Genomic DNA, 26,565 nt, shown 5'->3' with positions numbered 1-26,565 from the left:
CGGACCGTAGCGTTTTCAATAGGAGAGAGAGAAAATGTCTGCTCCATGCTGTTGCACATGCAAAACTCTGCTGGCACCCAGCCATCCACTGACGTGAAGTGATCGTTCTCGCTCATTTTTCAGAATAAAAGCCTGAAACTATGTCTAAAGACTGTTCACACCATGTGGAAGCCATAGAGAAAGGATTCTGGTTGATATCCCTTTACATGGAGGGAAGGCATGCAATGGAACAGAGAGGTTTCAGGAAAAACAGCACTTCCTGGTTGGATTTTCCTCAGGTTTTAGCCTGCAATATCAGTTCTGTTATACACACAGACAATATTTTGACAGTTTTGGAAACTTTAGAGTGTTTTCTATCCTAATCTTTATATGCATATTCTAGATTCTGGGCCTGAGAAATAGGCAGTTTCATTTGGGTACATTTTTCATCCAAACATGAAAATACTGCCCCCTACACTCAACAGGTAGAGAGGAAAGGGAGATAAGATTACAATTTGGTCCCCATCTTTCAACATGTATTTCTGCCCATCATGACGTGAGCCATCAGTTGTATTGAGAGTTGTATTTTTCCAGTGCTTTGCATGCTATTAGTGAGAGATGGTGATTCAAAATGCTTAACAGAAAAAAGTATTATCTGTAATCTGGTAGGCTCACTGAGAGTTACACACACACACACACACACACACACACACACACACACACACACACACACACACACACACACACACACACACACACACACACACACACACACACACAGCAAAGAGAGATAAAACCCCTTCCATTAGAGAGGAAGTACACAGCGCATCACTTACACGTTTTCCATCACAACACAGGTTACCAGGCGGTTCCCAGACTCTCTACACAGGAAAAAAACCCTTTCACAACAACACAGCCTAGATGGAACAACACATTCATCATATGTTTTGGATGGAGAGGAGTTGGGTCATATATGGTATATGGTAATAATAATAATATCTCACCACTTTCATGAGGAATACTTATTCTGGAAATAGAAACAGAAATGGTTTGTATTTGTTCAAGCAATACTATAAGAATTGGTTCATACCAGGTAGAAGCACTTAATGTTCTGCTTGAATTGGTATGTCATTGCAGGGAACATTGTAACAGCAACTAGAGATACTGCACCAACTCCCCTCAGAAGTGTGGAAAGGTACAAGTCAGTGATGAACTGAAATACCAAACCATTAAGACTTCTCACTTGATTCCACATCGCTATGGCTACCTGTCATTATCTCACAGCCAGCTTGACCAGTAAAACATTTCAATTTGAGTGGAACTGACACTACTGTCTGATTTGTGCCTCCCTCCTCATAGCCTCGGACAGAGGAACAGAGTGTGACGAACAAATGAATGACCGTGTGGTACACTGCATTAACCCTGCTACTAATGCACTGAGCACTTGATGCACCTTTCTCATTTTAACAATGTGCATATAAATGATAAATGAACCAAATCCAGCAATTATTTGTCTGACTTCTGTATTTTTTCCCTCTTCGTGTTGAGTTATGTGCTGTCCATAACAGCAGCACTTGAACGTATGCAGTAAGGTAATATATACCATAGGCTTTTGTAACATGACTAGGTTGTCTTTATGAACAGAGCCACCTTTCAACACATGCTGGTACACAGCAGGTCTAAATGTAACACACAGTCATTTTATGGAACGTCAGTACATACCAGACGTCATACATTTACATCATTTAACAGACCCTCTTACACCTAGCAACTTACAGTAGTGAGTGTATACATGTTAATACTGGTCCCCCATGGGAATTGAACCCACAACCCTGGCATGGCAAGCACCATGCTCTGCCAACTAAGCTACACAGAACTGTTGGTGGTTGTAAATGCGGTTGTAAATGATAAATGTACTTTTTTCTCTCACCTTTTTCCGAAATGATTTATCAGCTAGTAGCTCTTCTCTTTCCACAGAGGGTTCTACATGGAACAAGAAAGGGTTCTACGTGGAACCAAAAAAGGTTCTCCCTGGAACCAAAAAGGGTTATCCTATGGGGACAGTTGAAGAACCCTTTTGGAACCCTTTTTTCTTAACTGTACCACCCCTGATCATGTGACGCTTCCTTTCCAGTGTGTGTGAGCAACGTGTCCGTATGTTTTGTTTCTGGTTTAGAGCCAGTTGCCATCGCATTGGTGTCTATAAGAGATCCACCCCGTTAAGCAGACAGGAACTGACCATTTATTTTCAATGGTAAACAGCCTGAGTGAAATATCTTAATTTATCCACCATCATTGGTTGACGTTAGGATTGTGTGTCACACTTACAGTGGCTAGCTGGGTGGAAAACTGTCCTCTCAGGGAGAATGTCACAGGACAGGAGCAGACTGACCTGTCACTCACAGTGGACAGAGTCACCTTCTCTCTCCTTCCACAGTGGATCTGACTTTGACAGAGGACATGTGTGGTTGTTCCTGTCACAGAACGGTGTCAAATCAGAATCACCCCTGGACACACACACTCTCTCTCTTTCTCTCTCTCTGTCGCTCTCTCGCTCTCTTTCTCTCTCTCAATCTGTTGCTCTCTCTCGCTCTCGCCGACTGTGGCTATGTGCATTAGTCACTCAATGTGTTAAATTGAGAGCCCTACAGTAATATCTCACTGAATATTTCAACTCCAAAACTCCAAGCTCAGCTTTATGTAAGCATACTTTGATTCATGAGTTGAAAGCACTGATCTATTTGATATGTAGAGGATTGATTCCGGTATTACAAACCCTCTCTCAAAGATATAGTTTTCCAGATGAGTGCTGTGCTTCCAAAATGTAACTACCACAACCAGGATGAGTCACAATATCTTCTTTATATCTTATTGGTGAAAGCAAAGTGATGCAATTAACATCAATTACGTGTCATCCTTTCAATGGCACATCGCCACCCACAGATACCCTGAGGAAAACCATTTGGATTAATTTCTCTTACATTATGAATGGACCAATCACATGTAGGCTATTGTAGGTTCTAAAGTGTGATTTATGGGATTGGATCAATAAATTGCATCTCTCACTATGCGGTTTAGGATGCAATCTATAACCACAGAGTATCAGTCAAACCTTAACGAGACGCTTCAGCGAATTAAATCTAATCACACTGATTTGTCATTCAGCATGATATTTAAATTCTTAACCCCCTGCTATCCCAAAAGCTCCAAAATATCTGTTAGTCACTTCTTATCCTTAAAGGGATAGTTCACCCAAATTACAAAGTAGCATACTGGTTTGGAGACAGTGGGCAGGTAAACAAAAGCATGAATTGCTGTCTTATCTTGTCAGTGTCAGGTACCAAGGTAAGACCCAAGTGCAGACTGTGTGGAGTAACAATGTTTATTGTAACAGGTGCAGGCAAACGACAGGGGTCAATAATCCAGAATATAGGCCATGGTACAGGACAGCAGGCAGGCTCAGGGACAGGCAGAGTGGTCAGGTACAGGGTCAGGACAGGACAGGCAAGGGTCAAAAACCAGGAGGACGAGAAACTGGAAACCGCAGGCGCTGCGACACAAACCACTGGTAGGCTTGAACAAACAAGACAAACTGGCAACAGACAGACAGACAGAAAACACAGGTATAAATACCCAGGGGATAATGGGGAAGATGGGTGACACCTGGAGGGGGTGGAGACAATCACAAAGACAGGTGAAACAGATCAGGGCGTGACAGTCAGACTGTTTCTAGGGTAAGGAAAACAATATATTGTCAGACTATTTCCAGGATAAGGAAAACAATATGTAATTTCGGTAAGCTATCCCTGGTGTTCACCGAAGGTGCTGAAATGAAAAACAAACACTTGAGTAGGAGATACATAACAAGATAACATATGAGTAGGTTTTATATACAGTATATTCCCGCTTTTTACCTATCATTAGAGAAGCACGCACCAACTGTCGACGTCACCAGAATGGAGGAGTGGCTAGCTCATTACCTTGCGCATTGGCCAACCTGTGAAATTCATGACTTCATTTAATAGGCCTAAACAGATGGACAGATTTTAAAAGTGCAACTCAATCTCAAACTCAGGAGGCATATGCAAATATAAACCTGATCTGTCAACAACTGTATCTTAATGAGCAAATTGCATTTCATATTGCTTTTCAGTGGGCACTCACTCATTGCACTGTAGAACACATCTGAGAGTTTGACAGTGACAACTTCCAACTGCAGCAACACCTTAAACCCATCTCGTTTAAACTGTGTCGGCCTTTAGCCAACCACCAGGCTGTGTATGTGTATGTATTAGACCTCTCCTCCCCTTTGCCTGGTGGCTAGTTCAGAGGGGTATTGGGGCAGTGGGTTACTCTGGCAAAGACCTCCTGATATAGAACGACCTATATGCCTCCATAACTCCCTTTCATGGCATGGACAGTTACATCATAGAATGATGTGGTAGATTAACCTAAATAACGTTTCTGACAGGAAGGACGAGTCTAGTATTAAGTCGTAGAATTTAGAGCGGCTGTGAAAGACTAATGGATTCAATAGGTCCACATTGTGTGGCTATTTGGTAAATTCTGACCCCTGCTGCAGGCTCGATGAAAATACAACAACAAAAGACTAACGCCTCGATCACACTAACAGTATTGTTGCATTGTGGTACACCAGAAGCTGCCTTTGCCTTGCAGCATTGTGTTGCAGAGGCCGTTGCAGTGTGGTTCATACGTCGGATTTATCAAACGTATGCATCAAACTGCATGTCTACATTGCTTGACAGAAATGGTTGCACACAAATTCAGATGATGCTGCGTACCATTTGCGCAATAGTACTGTCGGTGTGATCAATGCCTAAAACTTGGTAGTTCGTGGAGTGTATGGAGGGTGGCGCTACTTCTCAAATTCACCACCCGTTTGCACGGAAATCTGCGCTTGAAACTCTTCTCTGTGGCGCATTGCTGGATGTCTTTCAGCATCTTCAGAACACAGTAGCTAGCCTGTTAGCTAGAGCTTCAAAAGATATGAGCCGCAAAAGAGACCACACTTTTACCGAAACAAGCCTTTCTCCCGACCCCCAAAACGCATTCATGGACACTCCGGTGTCTGCAGCGCGACCCGATGAAGATGTATTGGAATTCGAGCCTGACGAGGAGCTACTCTGCTCGGTGAGCGACATCACCGAACACCTTGGGAGAAACATAACAGTGGTGCTCGAGACTGCGTTGTCCGAAATCAGGAAAATGGTCAGCGTCAGGATACGGGTTCTGAAAATGGAGCTTCGGGAGAAAACGGACGAAATCGAAGTCTTAAAAACGAGACTAGAGGTGCAAATAGACGGTAGGGACCCGTATCCTGGAGGAATGACCACCGAGGTTGCATCTGTATTCAGGAAAGCAGACTTCCATTCAGGAAGCAAACACAACAACAACGACCACAAGAAAGCCAAACCAGCCATGCCTGGTGTGAAGAAAGAAAACATCAATGCCATTTGCGACTATCTGATGAAAGATAAGAATTCACGGGGTGCTGAAACGGACAGCGACCCGAGCAATCCTTCTTCTGGTAGCGACAGGGACAGCCGCCACGATCCCCAGCCGCACTCCCTCAACCATCTGTGGCCGGACAGTGGCATTCCTGACGCGGGGCATGGGGACGGGGAATCGGACTCGGCCACGGATGACATATTTGACATGTCGCTACCATCAGGAAGCAAGCGGATCCACGACTATGAGTGGATGACTGGGGTGGAGTACACATCGGATTTGAAAGGTAACCTCATCAATAATTCACTGCACCAATGAATCACTAACCTCATCAATCACCCACTGTACCAATCAATCACTGCTAATATTAACATTGGCAATGGAGTAGGGGCGAACTTTGGGATTTATATGCTGATGTTATCCAGTCCTGCCACATTGCATGTGTCCATGTTTCTATGTAGAGGCTGTATAGATCCTCTGTACCTTTATATAAATGGGATTAAACACAAACCATATGTTTGTTTTCTGAGGTACGAGGGAGCCTAAATCGGAGAGTGCCAAAACACCAGATGAGGAAGATGATGAAGAGGGTGACGAGTCAAAAGAAGAAAGGAATGATGGATTGGAGCATCCCCCAGCCCCTCTCTCCCATGACACAAACAGCCCTGACTTTCCCCTGCACCCCCAGGGCTCTCCAGGAGGGGAGGGGGACAGTTCTTTTGAGGCCCATGTGGATCGACTAGAACCGGGTGAGAGAGGAGATCGATGTCCTAGTTGACACGCGTAAACATTTGCATCCTATACATCGTTCATTTTTTATCTCTCATCATCGTCTTTCTTTGTGCGGTGCGTTTTGATGATTGTTTTAGTCATTTTGTGCAGCCTTCTGACCCATCCTTATTGTCTTTGGCTGCATGTACCTATTGCACGCTGGTGACCTAGAGGACAATAATCCTTACATTTGTCTACTCTGTTCACAGGTCAGCAGTTTACCTCCCACACATACCTCTGCCCACTGTGTGGAACCTTCTGCCCCGACTCCTTGTTCCTAGAGGAGCACCTCAAACTGATACACGGCGACACCACCGGCACCCACAGCGCCCTGCAGTCCACCTCCATTGCTCCCCTCTCTCTGGGAGAGGGTAGCAGTGATTCCAAGCGGGGTTTGGCGGGGCTTGAAGGAGGGAGCATTCCGTCTGGAGCTAGGGGGATGGGCCTAGCAAGAGGAGGAGGTGTCGGGGGAGGAGTAGGGACGAGGGAGAAGAAAGTGGAAGGGGGTTACGAGTGTGGAGATTGCGGCCGCCATTTCAACTACCTGGGCAACCTGCGGCAGCACCAGCGCATTCACACGGGGGAGAAGCCCTTCATATGCCCAGAGTGTGGGGAGAAGTTCCGGCACGCTGCCCGATTGAAGAGTCACCGGCTGGGGCACAACGGAGGCCAGAGCCCCTTCCCCTGCCCCCAGTGTGGGAAGGGCTTCCCGGTGCTCTCCGGCTTAAAGAGACACCAGCGGGTACATACGGGGGAGAGTCCCTACGCGTGCCAGCAGTGTGGGCGGCGCTTCAAGGAGCTGGGTAACCTGTACACCCACCAGAGGATTCACAGTGGTGCCACACCCTACTGCTGCCAGCAGTGTGGGAGGAGCTTCCGCCACCTGGGCACCTACAAGAGCCACCGCTGCACCCCCACACAGTGACAGTGACATTCTACTCCGTTACCTTAAAGCTAGACTGGCTAACTGCTAAATCTAGCCTAGCCATCACAGGAGCCTATTGATATGCTGTTAACTGAGGCAGGAACATTGTCTGAGTCTAAAGACAAGCCTCATATGGACTTAAAAGGGAGGGAGACTGTGCAATGGTGAAGAAGAGGTCAAAGGGCATCCTGATGAAAGCCATGGCCTCGTTCAAATAGTACCAAACACATAATTCCCTCTTCGGCTCCCTTCCTTGAAGTAATCACTCATCTAATAATAATACTTTTCATTTATATAGCGCTTTTCATTAAACAAGTATCTCCAAAACATAAACAGATGTAGGGATCTGGCAGTTCCTGTTTGATGGTCTTCCACAGCTTCACATGTCTAGGCAGTTCAGAAAGGCAACCGGTAGCAGTAGCTTAACTGGCAGGAGTGTCGATGATACAGACAGGCATAGAGAAACATCAGTCAGATACCAGTAGACAGGCCCGGAGCTCTTTATCAGAGAGGGAGAAATGTCAGTCCGATACTGGTGGACAGGCCCGGAGCTCTTCATCAGAGAGGGTGAAACGTCAGTCAGATACTGGCAGACAGGCCCAGAGCTCTTCATCAGAGAGGGTGAAACGTCAGTCAGATACTGGTAGACAGGCCCGGAGCTCTTCATCAGAGAGGGTGAAACGTCAGTCAGATACTGGTGGACAGGCCCGGAGCTCTTCATCAGAGAGGGTGAAACGTCAGTCAGATACTGGTAGACAGGCCCAGAGCTCTTCATCAGAGAGGGTGAAACGTCAGTCAGATACTGGTAGACAGGCCCGGAGCTCTTCATCAGAGAGTCCGGGAGAAACGTCAGTCAGATACTGGTAGACAGGCCCAGAGCTCTTCATCAGAGAGTCAGGGAGAAACGTCAGTCAGATACTGGTAGACAGGCCCAGAGCTCTTCATCGATCACTCAAATGTATTTATAAAGCCCCTTTTTACATCAGCAGATGTCACAAAGTGCTTATACAGAAACCCAGCCTAAAACCCCTAACAGCAAGCAATGCAGATTTAGAAGGACGTGGCTAGGAAACACTCCCTAGAAAGGCAGGAACCTAGAGAGGAACCAGGCTCTTCTGGCTGTGCCGGTTGGAGATTATATGAGAATATATGTACATGGCCATTAAGACCAGATCGTTCTTCAAGATGTTCAGTCGTTCATAGATGACCAGCAGGGTCAAATAATAATCACAGTGGTTATAGAGGGTGCAACAGGTCAGCACCTCGGGAGTAAATGCCAGTTGGCTTTTCATAGCCGAGCATTAAGAGGCCGAGACAGCAGGTGTGCGAGAGGGAGTCAAAACAGCAGGTCCGGGACGAGGTGAATTCGTCGATTCGTCAACAGTTGAAACTGGATCAGCAGCACGACTAGGTGGACTAGGGACGGGAACAGGCAGAGACGTCGTCAGCCCAGGTAGTCCTGAGGCATGGTGCTAGGGATCCGGTCCTCTGTGATGGGGGAAAGAGCAAGAGGCATGTCTTCTCCTCTGTAAGTAGCTAGGCTGGATCATCCACTGTCAAAGAGTAACACCCACCTGGGTGATGCTTCGGTGGCTATAAAAGCACCAGAAAAGACCAACGCACCTCAACAATAGTCTGGAACAGAGGTGAGTTTCTGCCATTCCCTCACACCGCAGTCCACATTCATATTTACAGAGCTCTCTGCTTAGGCGACCTCACGGCACCATGGCAACCACGGAACTCTGACATGTCAGATCTGTGATTACTTCGAGGAAGGAAGGATGCATTTTTAGTAGTATAGCCTTTTGGGAAGAGGACGCACACTAACAGAACAGTGTGACTGCTGCCACCATGTGGACTTTCTATGTTACTGCACAAATGAAGCTTCATGGTGGCTCTGTCAAGGGCTGACTACGTTTTAACCTCACTTACCTACCAATGACTTCTGTTCAGAGCAGATGAGTTGGCATTTCATCATTTGTAATAACAATGCTGTAACCTGTATTACTGACATTATATTCTTTACATGTTGTTGGTATGTCCACGTTGTTGGTATGTCCACCTGCATGATGATGATGACATCTCATTCGTTTTTGTGATTTGATATCAGTAATCTACCCCTTTTAAATTCACCCCTCGGTTAACAGGCTAGTTATCTACAGAGGTTCAGGAAAACGTTCATTTCAAGGGCAAATATATACCAGTAAATAATGACCCCGCTTTTCTCTATTCACTCTAGTTGTTTAGCTAAAAGCAGTCAGGTGTTTAGAGAGTAGGGACATGGAGTTTTCTGCATTATGATGCATTTACAAGACACTACCACAGTCATGTTAGCCCACCATTATCATAACATGGGGAATATTTCAATAATGCTATGCAAAGAACAATATTAAACATTCTAAAAGTTGTCCCATCTCTCTCTATCTCTATATATATATATATATATATATATATATATATATATATATATATATATATATATATATATATATATATACACACAGTGAGGAGAACAAGTATTTGATACACTGCCGATTTTGCAGGTTTTCCTACTTACAAAGCATGTAGAGGTCTGTACTTTTTATCATAGGTACACTTCAACTGTGAGAGACGGAATCTAAAACAAAAATCCAGAAAAGGACATTGTATGGTTTTTAAGTAATTAATTAGCATTTTATTGCATGACATAAGTATTGGATCACCTACCAACCAGTAAGAATTCCGGCTCTCACAGACCTGTTCGTTTTTCTTTAAGAAGCCCTCCTGTTCTCCACTCATTACCTGTATTAACTACACCTGTTTGAACTCGTTACCTGTAAAAAAGACACCTGTCCACACACTCAATAAAACAGACTCTAACCTCTCCACAATGGCCAAGACTAGAGAGGGTGTAAGGACATCAGGGATACAATTGTAGACCTGCACAAGAATGGGATGGGCTACAGGACAATAGGCAAGCAGCTTGGTGAGAAGACAACAACTGTTGGTGCAATTATTAGAAAATGGAAGAAGTTCAAGATGACGGTCAATCACCCTCGGTCTGGGGCTCCATGCAAGATCTCACCTCGTGTGGCATCAATGATCTTGAGGAAGGTGAGGGATCAGCCCAGAACTACATGGCAGGACCTGGTCAATGACCTGAAGAGAGCGGGGACCACAGTCTCAAAGAAAACCATTAGTAACACACTACGCCGTCATGGATTAAAATCCTGTAGTGCACTCAAGATCCCCCTGCTCAAGCCAGCACATGTCCAGTCCCGTCTGAAGTTTGCCAATGACCATCTGGATGATCCAGAGGAGGAATGGGAGAAGGTCATGTGGTCTGATGAGACAAAAATAGAGCTTTTTGGTCTAAACGCCACTCGTCGTGTTTTGAGGATGAAGAAGGATGAGTACAACCCCAAGAACACCATCCCAACCGTGAAGCATGGAGGTGGAAACATCATTCTTTGGGGATGCTTTTCTGCAAAGGGGACAGGACGACTGCAGCGTATTGAAGGGAGGATGGATGGGGCCATGTATCGTGAGATATTGGCTAACAACCTCCTCCCCCCCATTGAAGATGGGTAGTGGCTGGGTCTTCCAGCATGACAACGACCCAAAACACACAGCCAGGGCAACTAAGGAGTGGCTCCGAAAGAAGCATCTCAAGGTCCTGGAGTGGCCTAGCCAGTCTCCAGACCTGAACCCAATAGAAAATCTTTGGAGGGAGCTGAAAGTCCGTATTGCCCAGCGACAACTGAAGGTCTGTATGGAGGAGTGGGCCAAAATCCCTGCTGCAGTGTGTGCAAACCTGGTCAAGAACTACAGGAAACGTATGATCTCTGTAATTGCAAACAAAGGTTTCTGTACCAAATATTAAGTTCTGCTTTTCTGATGTATCAAATACTTATGTCATGCAATAAAATGCAAATTAATTACTTAAAAATCATACAATGTGATTTTCTTGATTTTTGTTTTAGATTCCGTCTCTCACAGTTGCAGAGTATCTATGATAAAAATGACAGACCTCTACATGCTTTGTAAGTAGGAAAACCTGCAAAATTGACAGTGTATCAAATACTTGTTCTCCCCACTGTATATATATATATATATATATGGCTGGCTAAAAGTATTCCCAATACTGTATGTGAATGTTGAACACAAAGAATCACCAACTTTTCAAACCGTTTCGGTAAACAATGAATATAAAAACAGTAGATGTGAAATGCTAATCATTGGCCGGCTGCGTTCTAATAAACATTCTTATGCGGCGCTTGTGTTGTGGATGTACTTTTCCGCATCACTTCCTCCATTGACGAAGACATCCTGACACATTTAACATTTGAGTCACGTAGCAGACGCTCTTATCCAGAGCGAATTACAGTTAGTGCATTTCTCTTAAGATAACTAGGTGGGACAAACACACATCTCAGTCATAGTAAGTACCTTTTTCTTTTAATAAAGTATCCATCAGCAAAGTCTTCTAGTAGGGTGTGTGAGAAGGAGAGAGATGGCAGGCTCCGTGTAAAGCTCACCGTTTGCTTCCCAGTCGAAACAGTTCGCCAATATACAGTGAGCTCCAAAAGTATTGGGACTGTGACACATTTTGTGTTCTGGCTCTGTACTCCAGCACTTTGGATTTGAAATGATACAATGACACTGAAGTTAAAGTGCAGACTGTCAGCTTTAATTTGAGGGTATTTTCATCCATATCGGGTGAACCGTTTAGAAATGACAGCACAATTTGTACATAGTCCGCCCATTTTAGGGGACCAAATATATTAGGACAAATTCACTTATGTGTATTAAAGTAATCAATATGTAGTATTTGGTTCCATGTTCCCAGCACGCAATGACTACATCAAGGCTGTGACTCTACAAACATGTTTGATGCATTTGCTGTTTGTTTTGGTTGTGTTTCAGATTATTTTGTGGCCAATAGAAATTAATGGTAAATAATCATCATCGTCATTTTGGAGTCACTTTTATTGTAAATAAGAATATAATATGTTGAACTTGAACTTTGTGACCTTTTGCCACATTTCAGGCTTCAAACATAAAGATATAAAACTGTATTTTCTTGTGAAGAATCAACAACAAGTGGGACACAATCATGAAGTGGAACGACATTTATTGGATATTTCAAACTTTTTTAACAAATCAAAAACTGAAAAATTGGGCGTGCAAAATTATTCAGCCCCTTTACTTTCAGTGCAGCAAACTCTCTCCAGAAGTTCAGTGAGGATCTCTGAATGATCCAATGTTGACCTAAATGACTAATGATGATAAATACAATCCACCGGTGTGTAATCAAGTCTCTGTATAAATGCACCGGCACTGTGATAGTCTCAGAGGTCCGTTAAAAGCGCAGAGAGCATCATGAAGAACAAGGAACACACCAGGCAGGTCCGAGATACTGTTGTGAAGAAGTTTAAAGCCAGATTTGGATACAAAACGATTTCCCAAGCTTTAAACATCCCAAGGAGCACTGTGCAAGCGATAATATTGAAATGGAAGGAGTATCAGACCACTGCAAATCTACCAAGACCTGGCCGTCCCTCTAAACTTTCAGCTCATACAAGGAGAAGACTGATCAGAGATGCAGCCAAGAGGCCCATGATCACTCTGGATGAACTGCAGAGATCTACAGCTGAGCTGGGAGACTCTGTCCATAGGACAACAATCAGTCGTATATTGCACAAATCTGGCCTTTCTGGAAGAGTGGCAAGAAGAAAGCCATTTCTTAAAGATATCCATAAAAAGTGTCGTTTAAAGATTGCCACAAGCCACCTGGGAGACACACCAAACATGTGGAAGAAGGTGCTCTGGTCAGATGAAACCAAAATTGAACTTTTTGGCAACAATGCAAAACGTTATGTTTGGCGTAAAAGCAACACAGCTCATCACACCATCCCCACTGTCAAACATGGTGGTGGCAGCATCATGGTTTGGGCCTGCTTTTCTTCAGCAGGGACAGGGAAGATGGTTAAAATTGATGGGAAGATGGATGGAGCCAAATACAGGACCATTCTGGAAGAAAACCTGATGGAGTCTGCAAAAGACCTGAGACTGGGACGGAGATTTGTCTTCCAACAAGACAATGATCCAAAACATAAAGCAAAATCTACAATGGAATGGTTCAAAAATAAACATATCCAGGTGTTAGAATGGCCAAGTCAAAGTCCAAACCTGAATCCAATCGAGAATCTGTGGAATGAACTGAAAACTGCTGTTCACAAATGCTCTCCATCCAACCTCACTGAGCTCGAGCTGTTTTGCAAGGAGGAATGGGAAAAAATGTCAGTCTATCGATGTGCAAGACTGATAGAGACATACCCCAAGCGACTTACAGCTGTAATCGCAGCAAAAGGTGTCGCTACAAAGTATTAACTTAAGGGGGCTGAATAATTTCGCACGTCCAATTTTTCAGTTTTTGATTTGTTAAAAAAGTTTGAAATATCCAATAAATGTCGTTCCACTTCATGATTGTGTCCCACTTATTGTTGATTCTTCACAAAAAAATATAGTTTTATATCTTTATGTTTGAAGCCTGAAATGTGGCAAAAGGTCGCAAAGTTCAAGGGGGCTGAATACTTTCGCAAGGCACTGTACTTTCTAAGTGTAATCTGTTCCAGTTACTAGTTACCTGTCCAAAATTGTAATCAGTAATGTAACTTTTAGATTACCCAAACTCAGTAATGTAATCTGATTACATTCAGTTAATTTTTGATAACTTTCTCTTTAAGAGGCATTAGAAGAAGACAAAAATGTATGTTACCAATTGAACAACATCTATTGCAGTACTTTATGGGTTGGTTATGTAGGCTTCTTCTTAGCCATCGCTTTCTACTACATATAATAATAAATTATATCTTTATAATAATATATATCATTTATGAGTCCAAAAATGGTTATAGCAACTACAGACAGACTTAAAGGGGCAATCAAAAGTGTGCTCGTTTCAACATGTGTCTATTAGGCCTATGGATTTATTATTATTTATCAGCATGAATTAGATTGAACAATAAAAGCCCCACTTTTATTCCATAGGCTGTAATCCACACTATGCAGCTGTTATTCTATAGGCTGGGATCCACACTATGCAGCTGTTATTCTATAGGCTGGGATCTGCACTATGCAGCTGTTGTTCTATAGGCAGGGATCCTCACTATGCAGCTGTTGTTCTATAGGCTGGGATCTGCACTATGCAGCTGTTATTCTATAGGCTGTAATCCACATTATGCAGCTGTTGTTCCATAGGCTGGGATCTGCACTATGCAGCTGTTGTTCTATAGGCAGGGATCCTCACTATGCAGCTGTTGTTCTATAGGCAGGGATCCTCACTATGCAGCTGTTGTTCTATAGGCAGGGATCCTCACTATGCAGCTGTTGTTCTATAGGCAGGGATCCTCACTATGCAGCTGTTGTTCTATAGGCAGGGATCCTCACTATGCAGCTGTTGTTCCATAGGCTGGGATCCGCACTATGCAGCTGTTATTCTATAGGCTGGGATCCTCACTATGCAGCTGTTGTTCCATAGGCTGGGATCCGCACTATGCAGCTGTTATTCTATAGGCTGGGATCCTCACTATGCAGCTGTTGTTCCATAGGCTGGGATCTGCACTATGCAGCTGTTATTCTATAGGCTGGGATCTGCACTATGCAGCTGTTGTTCCATAGGCTGGGATCTGCACTATGCAGCTGTTGTTCCATAGGCTGGGATCTGCACTATGCAGCTGTTGTTCCATAGGCTGGGATCCTCACTATGCAGCTGTTATTCTATAGGCTGGGATCTACACTATGCAGCTGTTGTTCCATAGGCTGGGATCCACACTATGCAGCTGTTGTAAGAGCGCATTTTTCACTGGCTGTCCACTGGTTTCAAAAACAATGATTGATAGGCAGCTAAAAACTTCTTGAATTCAACCATTATTGGGTTCAAATACACATTTAGATTTGTGAACAGACTTCCACAACAACCACAATCCGTAAGGCGCAAATAGCTAAATGAGAGAGCAGCAGTGTGATTCACATCAATGCTCTATGTTACAGTTGAAGTCGGAAGTTTACACACCTTAGCAAAATACATTTAAACTCAGTTTTCACAATTCCTGACCTTTAATCCTAGTAACAATTCCCTGTTTTAGGTCATTTAGGATCACCACTTTATTTTAAGAATGTGAAATGTCAGAATAGTAGTAGAGAGAATGATTTATTTCAGCTTTTATTTCTTTCATCACATTCCCAGTAGGTCAGAAGTTTACATACACTCAATTAGTATTTGGTAACATTGCCTTTAAATTGTTTAACTTGGGTCAGATGTTTCGGGTAGCCTTCCACAAGCTTCCCACAATAAATTGAGTAAATGTTGGCCCATTCCTCCTAACAGAGTTGGTGTAACTGAGTCAGGTTTGTAGGCTTCCTTGCTCGCACACGCTTTTCAGTTCTGACCACAAATTTTCTATAGGATTGAGGTCAGGGCTTTGTGATGGCCACTCCAATATCTTGACTTTGTTGTCCTTAAGCCATTTTGCCACAACTTTGGAAGTATGCTTGGGGTCATTGTCCATTTGGAAGACCCATTTGCGACCAAGCTTCAACTTCCTGACTGATGTCTTGAGATGTTGCTTCAATATATCCACATAATTGTCCTTCCTCATGACGCCATCTATTTTGTGAAGGGCACTAGTCCCTCCTGTAGCAAAGCACCCCCACAACATGATGCTGCCACCCCGTGCTTCATGGTTGGGATGGTGTTTTTCGGCTTGCAAGCCTCTCCCTTTTTCCTCCAAGCATAACGATGGTCATTATGGCCAAACAGTTCTATTTTTGATTCATCAGACCAGAGGACATTTCTCCAAAAAGTACAATCTTTGTCCATATGTGCAGTTGCAAACCATAGTCAGGCTTTTTAATGGAGGTTTAGGAGCAGTGGCTTCTTCCTTGCTGAGCGGCCTTTCAGGTTATGTTGATATAGGGCTTGGTTTACTGTGGATATAGATACTTTTGTACCTGTTTCCTCCAGCATCTTCACAAGGTCCTTTGCTGTTGTTCTGGGATTGATTTGCACTTTTCGCCCCAAAGTACGTTAATCTCTCGGAGACAGAACTCGTCTCCTTCCTGAGCGGTATGACGGCTGCGTGGTCCCATGGTGTTTATACTTGCGTGCTATTGCTTGTACAGATGAACGTGGAACCTTCAGGCATTTGGAAATTGCTCCCAAGGATGAACCAGACTTGTGTAGGTCTACAGTTTTATTTCGGAGGTCTTGGCTGATTTCTTTTGATTTTCCCATGATGTCAAACAAAAAGGCACTGTGTTTGAAGGTAGGCCTTGAAATACATCCACAGGTACACCTCCAATTGACTCAAATTATGTCAATTAGCCTGTCAGAAGCTTCTAAAGCCATGACATGATTTTCTGGAATTTTCCAAGCTGTTTAAAGGTACAGTCAACTTAGTGTATGTAAACTTCTGACCCACTGCAATTGTGATGCAGTGAATTATAAGTGAAACAATCTGTCTGTTAACAATTGTTGGACAAATTACTTGTGTCATGCACAAAGTAGATGTCCTAACCGACTTGCCAAAACGATAGTTTGTTAACAAGACATTTGTGGAGTTGAAAAACGAGTTGATGTGATGTTTTTGTTCGTCAGCGTTCGGGGCTGAGATATTTCAGCTGTTTGAGCACACCATTTTTTCCCCTTGAGGCCAGTCGAAGTTCGGTAGCCGAAATCTACGCCCCTTCGTCAGTGATTAGTCAACAGTAGGGATTATTCAATTAAGTGTTTGTTGTTATTCAACGAGATATGACTCGTTTTTATGCTAATTTCGTTCACTTGCAAAACACTGCACCAAACATTTTAGTTAGATGTAAAATTGAGTGGCTAAGACTTCCTCTGCAAAAAACGTCAACATGTATTACAGTTTGCTTGATTTATTTTAAATGAATTCAGACTATTTTGAGGATGTGTATATTTGTTGCTACGGCGTCTCAAGAGGGTCAAACAGTAATGGCGCGTTTTTCAACCGAAGGTATTTTAAGGGAGGCGCAGACATTTGCTTCGCCTAGCTGAGTTCTGCCAGGGCCAAACCGAACCTAGTGTGGGGGCGCCTTAACTCTGCAGGTCGTTTCACACACAGCCTGTAGGAGGAACTGAACTTCTGCTCTACACAGCCTATTAACCAGCCCACTGCTCAGCCCACAGACATAGATAGAGGTCTCTAGATGGATGCAACCCATTTTAATATGGGCATTGCCATTGAGGGCTTCACCACTACGGTAGTCAACTGGGTAGAGATTCCTACGGGTTGGGAGCGATCAGTCAATGATCAGAGCATTGGGCTGCCTCTGATTTGTAAATGGTGTTAAGCTATATCACTGCCCTCTAGTGGTTACAATAGACGAAAGACACACGATTTGTTTTCGGACTCCAGCAATGCAGGTGGTAAATCACCAATATTAGATTTATGCTTTTTTCACATATGAAAGAAGAAGAAAATGGACTACTTTAAAATGGAGACAATGTAATGGATACGAAGATGAGAGCTCTATTTCTATGTCTCATCCACACAGCTGTGCAGACACAGAATGGACATGATTGCACCATAGCTGCACTCAAGTACTCTTCTACTTGGACTGCAATCAACATGCAGCAAATATACATTTCTCTCTCGCTCTTCACTTTCTCTATCTCCCTCTATCATGCTCCCCCCCCCCCCCCCCCCACACGCAATTGAATCCTCCAGAGTAGTGTGCTGTATTTCAGAGATGAGGATCTTAAGGATTTCTTAACACTTAAGGATTTCCATCAATCACTGAGACTAGCCATGAATCAGCTCTCCCTCTGCTAGAGGAGACACACTAGAGGAGACACCACACTGAGACACTGTGACACCACACTGACACACTGAGACACCACACTGAGACACTGAGACACCACACTGAAACACTGCACTGAGACACAAACAATTGCATTAAGGACAACAAAGTCAAGGTATTGGAGTGGCCATCACAAGGCCCTGACCTCTATCCTGTAGAAAATGTGTGGGCAAAACTGAAAAAGCATGTGCGAGCAAGGAAGCCTACAAACCTGACTCAGTTACACCAGCTCTGTCAGGAGGAATAGGCCAAAATTAACCCAACCTAAAGTGGGAAGCTTGTGGAAGGCTACCCGAAACATTTAACCCAAGTTAAATAATTTAAAGGCAATGTTACCAAATACTAATTGAGTGTATGTAAACTTCTGACCCACTGGGAATGTGATGAAAGAAATAAAAGATTAAATAAATAATTCTCTCTAGTATTACTCTGACATTTCACATTCTTAAAAAATAAAGTGGTGATCCTAACTGACCTAAAACAGGGAATTTTACTGGGATTACATGTCAGGAATTGTGAAAAACTGAGTTTAAACGTATTTGGCTAAGGTGTATGTAAACTTCCGACTTCAACTGTATATACAGCATTATATTTCCCCCTTTCTCTCTCTCTCTCTGTCTTTCTTCTCATTTTCTATCTATCTTCATCCCCTTCCACTTTACTTTCTATGTCTATTTTTCTGTCCCTCTCTCTCCTTCCCTGTTTCTCGCTCTCTGACCCCCCTTTCCATCTACTCTCTTTCTTTCTCTCTCTTGCTCCTCTTCTCTCTGTCTCCATCTACCCTCCTCGCTCTTTCATTCATCATCACTATGAAGGAGGCTGTAACACCATAACAACAGGGAACATGAGGTGCTGTACATAAGGACGGGTGTAGAGACCTCATCATCAGTGCGACTCTAGCCACGGTAATGATAACCTTTAAATGCCTGTCTACCCTGGGCCTTTCTGAAAGCCATCACCCCTCCCCGTGTCCTCCCTCTCCTCCCTTTCTCCACCATCGATTTTCAACTGTCATTTTCAAAGGCTTCTTTCTGTTTTGCATTTTGAAGGATTCTGCTTTTGCATTTGAACCCCATTGCCTGGCGTGTGTTTCCTAAAGCAGGCTGGCGACAGTATCCACTCATGATGAGAAGCCTAACCTGGCCCCGGATAGCTTTCCCTGTGTGCTGTGATGATGACGTGTGAGGCGTGTCAGATCCTGTATGAGGAGGTTGGTCACACTGCATTCACATGGTAAGGCCAGAATTTCTTGTGAAACTCGCACCTGCCAGTGCGTGCAGTGTATGCCACGTCAGATGGACACTGGGTATGGATCTGTAGGTGAGAGGATACAGATGAAGGCATTGTTATTCAACAAGCATGTACTGGGTTGTAGTCATGAACTCTCATTTACATCTCAAAGGTCTACCAGGGATGTCCCAGTAGTAATGTCCCGATGAACTGGGCTGTGCTTTGTTGTGTTATGATACTCCTCACTTTTACACCATGCTGGCTGATGTGTGGTGAGCGCAAATGGTTGCCGTGCATCACACATTGGTGTTGATTGAGGTGTGTTTCCTCCTTGCAGATGTAGGATCTTAATTTGATCACTCTTTTGGTGTTGAGATATCTTCTGCCTCGCCGGTAATGCAAACTTGTGGCATATCCAAGGTTTAAAAAGGCTTCTAAAGTTTGTCATTTCCACTTTAAAATGTCAGACTTGATTTGCCCTAATGAAAAATGTATCCACCATTACAAAAAAACATCCATTAATTATAATCCATTAATTATAATCCACATAATAATTCACATTTCCTGTTGCTGCAGGATTATTTTCCTGCTGTAGTAAACCTGCTCAAATTACTATGGGCTCCCAAGTGGCGCAGTGGTCTAAGGCACTGATACTGATAATTATGAAAAATACCTGAGGGTTACAGGTTAATAAACGCTTCCTTCGATAGCACGACTTCCAAACCCCTGACACAGACAGAGATGCCCAGGTGCCAGGTTCACCTTTATCTGAAAACCTTTGGCAAAGCCTTAATACGTTAATATGTTCTTCAAGGTGAATGCGGGAGATGGCATTTAGACGTGCCTATCTTCAAGTTAGGTCAGGTTATCGTTGAGGGGCTAGAAAGGACCTGGCTGGAACAAATGTCTATATTTACTGTACCCAAGGATGATGCTTCTCTTATCAGTTGGTAGTTGCCGCGGCAACAAGGGCACCACTTAATTGAGGGCATCACTCTGGCGATGCGGAGAGGGAGGGATGCAGACGGTATGGACACTGCTACACACACATCAGCCATTGTTCTTTCCCTTCCCTTCTGAGTCTTAACTCCAGAACACACGCATGCACGTGTCCAGACACACACGCACACGCACACACACTCGCACATTTCAATACTGCCAAGATCTCTTAAGCCTGTGTTTACCACAGACCATATTTCTGGCATTTATGCATAAACCCTAACAAACGCAATTCATTTTCCTCATCTTTGTCCAACTCAGAGCCTACAAAAAGACAGCATTACTATTTTTTTTTATTCCAAGTATCTAGAAGATAATCACAACCGAGGAGATGAGGAAGCATCCTGGGATAATGTACAATGTGAGCTGGGTTAAAATACTATTTAAAATAACTAAATGACTCACATACAGTGGTGTCTGAAATGATTGACGCCCTTGATAAAGATAAGGAGAAATGACTGTATGAAATAAATCATTCAAAAACCTGAGCTATATTGTATGCTAAAAAAAAAATGGGGAAATTATTTTATACTAATACAATTGGTCAGAGAAATATATTTTGTTTAACAAGTAGGCTATATCTTTGAACTTGGTTGTAGCTCTAATGCAGAAAATAAAGCCTGATGAGGCACTGTATCTCTCTCCCTTTCAAGTCCATCATTGATGCATATGCAGAAAATAACCCCATAGTCCTAGTCGTGGGGAATACAACCCATGGTTACCGTGGTTACACAATTGACTCACAGCAAAAACTTGACCTTTTTTAAATGCAATTTTCTTGTTGTCTGCTTGTTACAAAACTACATTTGAGAAAAGTACAACATTGCCTGCTCCCAAGCGTTATCACTGCTTAGAAAAATCTAATATTGTACTGCCCTCATGCCCTTTTCATGACGGTGCTAACGTTAGTGTCAGCTACAGTGGGGCAAAAAAGTATTTAGTCAGCCACCAATTGTACAGATTCTCCCACTTAAAAAGATGAGAGAGGCCTGTAATTTTCATCATAGGTACACTTCAGCTATGACAGACAAAATTAGAATAAAAATTCCAGAAAATCACATTGTAGGATTTTTTATGAATTTATTTGCTAATTATAGGGTTCTGGATCTTTGATGTTATGGGCCTATTTTGCTTCCACTGGTCCTGAAGCCCTTGTTAAGACCAACCGCATCATTAACTTTACCCAGTATCAGGATATTTTAGCCAATAACCTGGTTGCCTCTGACAGGAAGCTGAAACTTGGCCGCAAGTGGATCTTCCAGCAAAACAATGACCCCAAGCACACATCAAAATCCACAAAGAACTGGTAATAGACCACAAAAATCAACATTTGCCAACAACCATCTCAGTCTCTGGACATGAAACCCATTGAAAACCTGTGGTTTGAAGAGGGCAGTCCATAAGTGCAGATGAAGGGTATGAAGGATCTGGAAAGATTCTGTATGGAGGAATGATCTAAGATCCCTCCCAATGTGTTATCCAACTCATAAAATATTCTATAACCGTTATCCTCGCAAGGTGTGGTAAGGAAAGGTATTGAAACAGGGGTGTCAATCATTTTTAACCCAACCTTTTTTATTCATTGTTAAACAAAATATCTTTCTCGGAGCAATTGTATTAGTATAATATGTAATAATATAATTTCCCGAAAAATGTTTGCATACAATATAGCTCAGTATTTTGGATTATTTATTTTATACAGACATTTTTGCTGATCTAATCAAGGGTGTCAATGACTTTGGACCCCAAGTATTTACAGTTGAAGTTGGAAGTTTACATACACCTTAGCCAAATACATTTAAACTCAGTTTTTCACAATTCCTGACATTTAATCCCAGTAAAAATTCCCTGTCTTAGGTCAGTTAGGATCACCACTTTATTTGAAGAATAAATGTCAGAATAATAGTAGAGAGTAATAGTAGAGAGAAGGATTTATTTCAGCTTTTATTTCTTTCATCACATTCCCAGTGTGTCAGAAGTTTACATACACTCAAATAGTATTTGGTAGCATTGCCTATAAATTGTTTAACTTGGGTCAAATGTTTCGGGTAGCCTTCCACAAGCTTTCAACAATAGGTTGGGTGAATTTTGGCCCATTCCTCCTGATAGATCTGGTGTAACTGAGTCACGTTTGTAGGCCTCCTTGCTCGCACACGCTTTTTCAGTTCTGACCACACATTTTCTGTGGGATTGAGGTCAGAGCTTTGTGATGGCCACTCCAATACCTTGACTTTGTTGTCCTTAATGCCATTTTGCCACAACTTTAGAAGTAAGCTTGGGGTCATTGTTCATTTGGAAGAGCCATTTGCGACCAAGCTTTAACTTCCTGACTGATGTCTTGAGCTGTTGCTTCAACATATCCACATCATTTTCCTTCCTCATGAAGCCATCAATTTTGTGAAGTGCACTAGTCCCTCCTGCAGCAAAGCAGCAAAGCAGTGGCTTCTTCCTTGCTGAGCGGCCTTTCAGGTCATGTCGATATAGGACTCGTTTTACTGTGGACATAGATTATTTTGTATCTGTTTCCTCCAGCATCTTTACAAGGTACTTTGCGGTTGTTCTGGGATTGATTTGCACTTTTCGCACCAAAGTACGTTCATCTCTAGGAAACAGAATGCGACTCCTTCCTGAGCGGTATGATGGCTGCGTGGTCCCATGGGGTTTATACTTGCGTACTATTGTTTGTACAGATGAACGTGGTACCTTCAGACATTTGGAAATTGCTCCCAAGGATGAACCAGACTTGTGGTTAGAAACTTCTAAAGCCATGGCATAACTTTCTGGATTTTTCCAAGCTGTTTAAAGGCACAGTCAATTTAGTGTATGACCCACTGAAATTGTGATACAGTGAACTATAAGTGAAATAAACTGTCTTTTGTTGTTGTTGGGAAAAAAATGAGTTTTAATGACACCAACCTAAGTGTATGTAAACTTCCGACTTCAACTGTCGATATGTTTTATTTAAAAGAAAAGTAGTTACATATTCCATGCTTTTAATTCAGGTATTTGAAATTAGTATTTGGTAGATTACAATTTGGTAGAGTATTTTGTTTTTACAAATAACCATTCCAATACTCAAATAACAGTACTTGTTTTGGGCAGTGTATTTGAAAATACTCAAATACACAGAAAACATATTTTAAATGCCAGATACTCAAATACACATGTATTTGAACCCACGTTTGCTCACAACACATCAGTTGTGGTTTGTGACATATGCTCACAATACATCTAAATTGAAATGCCTTATCGGATCGACTGACCCATAACAACCATTCATTACCTTGTCAACCGACAAGCATCATTTGTCAAGGAGTGCAGAGAGAGGGAGCATTTATTTTGATCAAGGAGATGGAGCGTGCTTTCTGTCCACGCAGATCAACAACCATGTTGTCTGAACCCAGCAATTTCTCTCAAGCTTTTTCAAATATACCTCAAGAGTCTACAAAAATGGAACAGTGATGGACTTGAAAGGGACAGAGAGATAGTGGTCCATCAGGCTCTATTTTCTGCATTAGATCAACAACCAAGTTCAAAGACATCTGTCATACTTCTCTCACACACAAGGATGTTATGTTTGGTGTCCTTCCGTCCACATCTCTCATGCTGTTGGAGAAATGTCAATATTTCACAGAATCTATGCAGTCAGACTTAGTGTCCGTCATGGCTGGTCTAGATGGGTGCGTTGGTGGCAGAAGTGGAACATTATTTGACCTGTAATGACCTAGTCAGAGCGCTCAGTTGATTGCTAGAAAGGTCTTGAACTCTGGATGGCAACAACAACAAAAAATCCACCAGATTTGTGCATTCCTATCTTTGGAGTGCCCGCAGAAAAAAAGACCAGTAGTTGTGCACTCAAGTAAATTGAGTCCTCAAGAATAAACGTTGAAGAATTGCTATACAAAAGGGTCTTGTATGGAATTCCGAACATAGCTTTCCACTACCACAAAATCAAACATAATCTGTGCACTCAAGTATCTTGAGTGCTCAAGAAAAACAGTTGAACGGTAGTTAGACAAAAGGGGCTTGCATGAAATTCAGAGTAAAACTTTCCACTACCATGAAATCTCTAACAACGTTCAGTTAATTCTTCCTCTGCTGAGATCGAGTGTTAATGGGACCATTCATATCTGTCAGTGACATAATAAGAAAAGAGCTGTGTTGTGAAAAGTGAAGTGGCTTTTTGCATTTGTCTTCAAATTGACGTAGTCAAAGAGAAATGGACTGCTGACATTTCTAAGCCTCTCCTGTACTGGGTTAGCGACAGTTCAAAGTGAAAGAGTACAAACTAAATTAGCAAGAAGTCATTTTCAACCCCAATTGGACACATGCTTTCTTCAGTGTTAATTTGTATAGCACTTTGGTCAGCAATTGCTTGTAATGAAAATTGATAAACAAATGGCATTTATTAACATTATTTAACACTATGGAACACTATTTAACACTATGGAACACTATGGTACACTATGGAACACTATGGAACACTATGGAACACTATGGAACACTATGATACACTATGGTACACTATGGAACACTATGGAACACTATGGTACACTATGGAACACTATGGTACACTATGGTACACTATGGAACACTATTTAACACTATGGTACACTATGGAACACTATGGAACACTATTTAACACTATGGTACACTATGGAACACTATGGCACACTATGGAACACTATGGAACACTATGGTACACTATGGAACACTATTTAACACTATGGTACACTATGGAACACTATGGTACACTATGGAACACTATTTAACACTATGGAACACTATGGTACACTATGGAACACTATGGAACACTTTTTAACACTATGGAACACTATGGAACACTATGGTACACTATGGAGCACTATGGAACACTTTTTAACACCCTGGAACACTATGGTACACTATTTAACACTAGTGTTCCATAGTGTTAAAAAGTGTACCATAGTGTTCCATAGTGTTCCATAAATGAAAATTCTGCCCCCTAGTCACAACAGGTTAACACTTTTTCTCATTTTGTCTGTCATTTATCAATATTATGATCGTTATTCTTCCCAGTTATATGAAAATAGCACTGGAAGTCTGAAGCGTGATGTCCAGTAGGGTGTACACAAACAATGTGCAAAACAAGATGTATTATTTTTGGGACAGTGGTTCATGCTGCTCATCATGCATGTGTGAAGACGAGGTAAAAATTACATCAACAAAAAGAACAGCGTGTATGTAGCTGTGATTTATACAAACCATGTATACGCAAGGCACTAAGTAGGCTAGATAATTGCCATTCAGATGTCGCACAAGCGTCGCCCCACGGCAATTACCTCCATAATACAGTGGGGAGAACCAAGTATTTGATAAAATGCCGATTTTGCAGGTTTTCCTACTTACAAAGCATGTAGAGGTCTGTCATTTTATCATAGGTACACTTCAACTGTGGGAGACGGAATCTAAAACAAAAATCCAGAAAATCACATTGTATGATTTTTATGTAATTCATTTGCATTTTATTGCATGACATAAGTATGCTTCTAATGAGTTCAAACAGGTGCAGTTAATACAGGTAATGAGTGGAGAACAGGAGGGATTCTTAAAGAAAAACTAACAGGTCTGTGAGAGCCGGAATTCTTACTGGTTGGTAGGTGATCAAATACTTATGTCATGCAATAAAATGCAAATTAATTACTTTAAAATCATACAATGTAATTTTCTGGATTATTGTTTTAGATTCCGTCTCTCACAGATGAAGTGTACCTATGATAAAAATTACAGACCTCTACATGCTTTGTAAGTAGAAAAACCTTCAAAATCGGAAGTGAATCAAATACTTGTTCTCCCCACTGTACGTAAGCAAGCAGTTGTCTCCTTTGACTGAAGTGTTTGTTCAATACTGTCAACACTGTCACACTGAGCACAAACGTCAGTTTAACATTTAGTTTTGATTTACATTTGGTTGAGTCGTCAACTAACGTGAATTCAACATGAAATCAATGAAAAAAGGGCACCTTATCATTGGATTTTTTAGGTTAAAAAGTGAAGAAAAAAATCCCTTAAATTGATGACTTTTTTCAAATCCAATCAGTTTTCCACACTGTTTCAACACCATCACATTAATTTTTTAAATGTACATGGAAAAAACCTTGACTAAAATAGTTTTGCCCAGTGTGTGTGTGTGTTTGCGTGTATGTGTTTGCGTGCCCACAGAAGAATAGTGCAATATAAGGTATCAGGAAGATTTGCACTATGGGGTGCAACCATAAGATGCTGGCTGTTGCGCAAGATGAATGAGGTATAAGAACATGGACAGAGACAGTCATATCAAGTGATGC

At 42.3% G+C, this 26,565-nt stretch overlaps 1 protein-coding gene across 1 annotated transcript; it reads left to right on the top strand.

The window, feature by feature from the left end:
* Positions 1–4,324: 4,324 nt before the first annotated feature.
* Positions 4,325–9,553, top strand: znf16l (zinc finger protein 16 like). The gene is made up of 3 exons (XM_020491676.2): positions 4,325–5,734; positions 5,979–6,197; positions 6,429–9,553. Exons 1-3 carry the CDS (start codon positions 4,843–4,845, stop codon positions 7,142–7,144), a joined length of 1,827 nt encoding a protein of 608 aa, XP_020347265.2. The 5' UTR covers positions 4,325–4,842; the 3' UTR covers positions 7,145–9,553.
* Positions 9,554–26,565: the final 17,012 nt, after the last annotated feature.

The sequence above is a fragment of the Oncorhynchus kisutch genome, linkage group LG9 (assembly GCF_002021735.2).
Source record: "Oncorhynchus kisutch isolate 150728-3 linkage group LG9, Okis_V2, whole genome shotgun sequence".
Lineage (NCBI taxonomy): Eukaryota > Metazoa > Chordata > Actinopteri > Salmoniformes > Salmonidae > Oncorhynchus > Oncorhynchus kisutch.
This window is presented reverse-complemented; position numbering and strand designations above follow the sequence as displayed.

What these genes read in the sequence shown, in the direction of transcription:
- znf16l (XM_020491676.2), top strand. Translation starts at nt 4,843, where the DNA reads ATGGAGGGTGGCGCTACTTCTCAAATTCACCACCCGTTTGCACGGAAA. An exon ending in GTACACATCGGATTTGAAAG is followed by an intron (nt 5,735 to 5,978) that starts GTAACCTCATCA and finishes TTGTTTTCTGAG; the next exon opens with GTACGAGGGAGCCTAAATCG. An exon ending in TGTGGATCGACTAGAACCGG is followed by an intron (nt 6,198 to 6,428) that starts GTGAGAGAGGAG and finishes CTCTGTTCACAG; the next exon opens with GTCAGCAGTTTACCTCCCAC.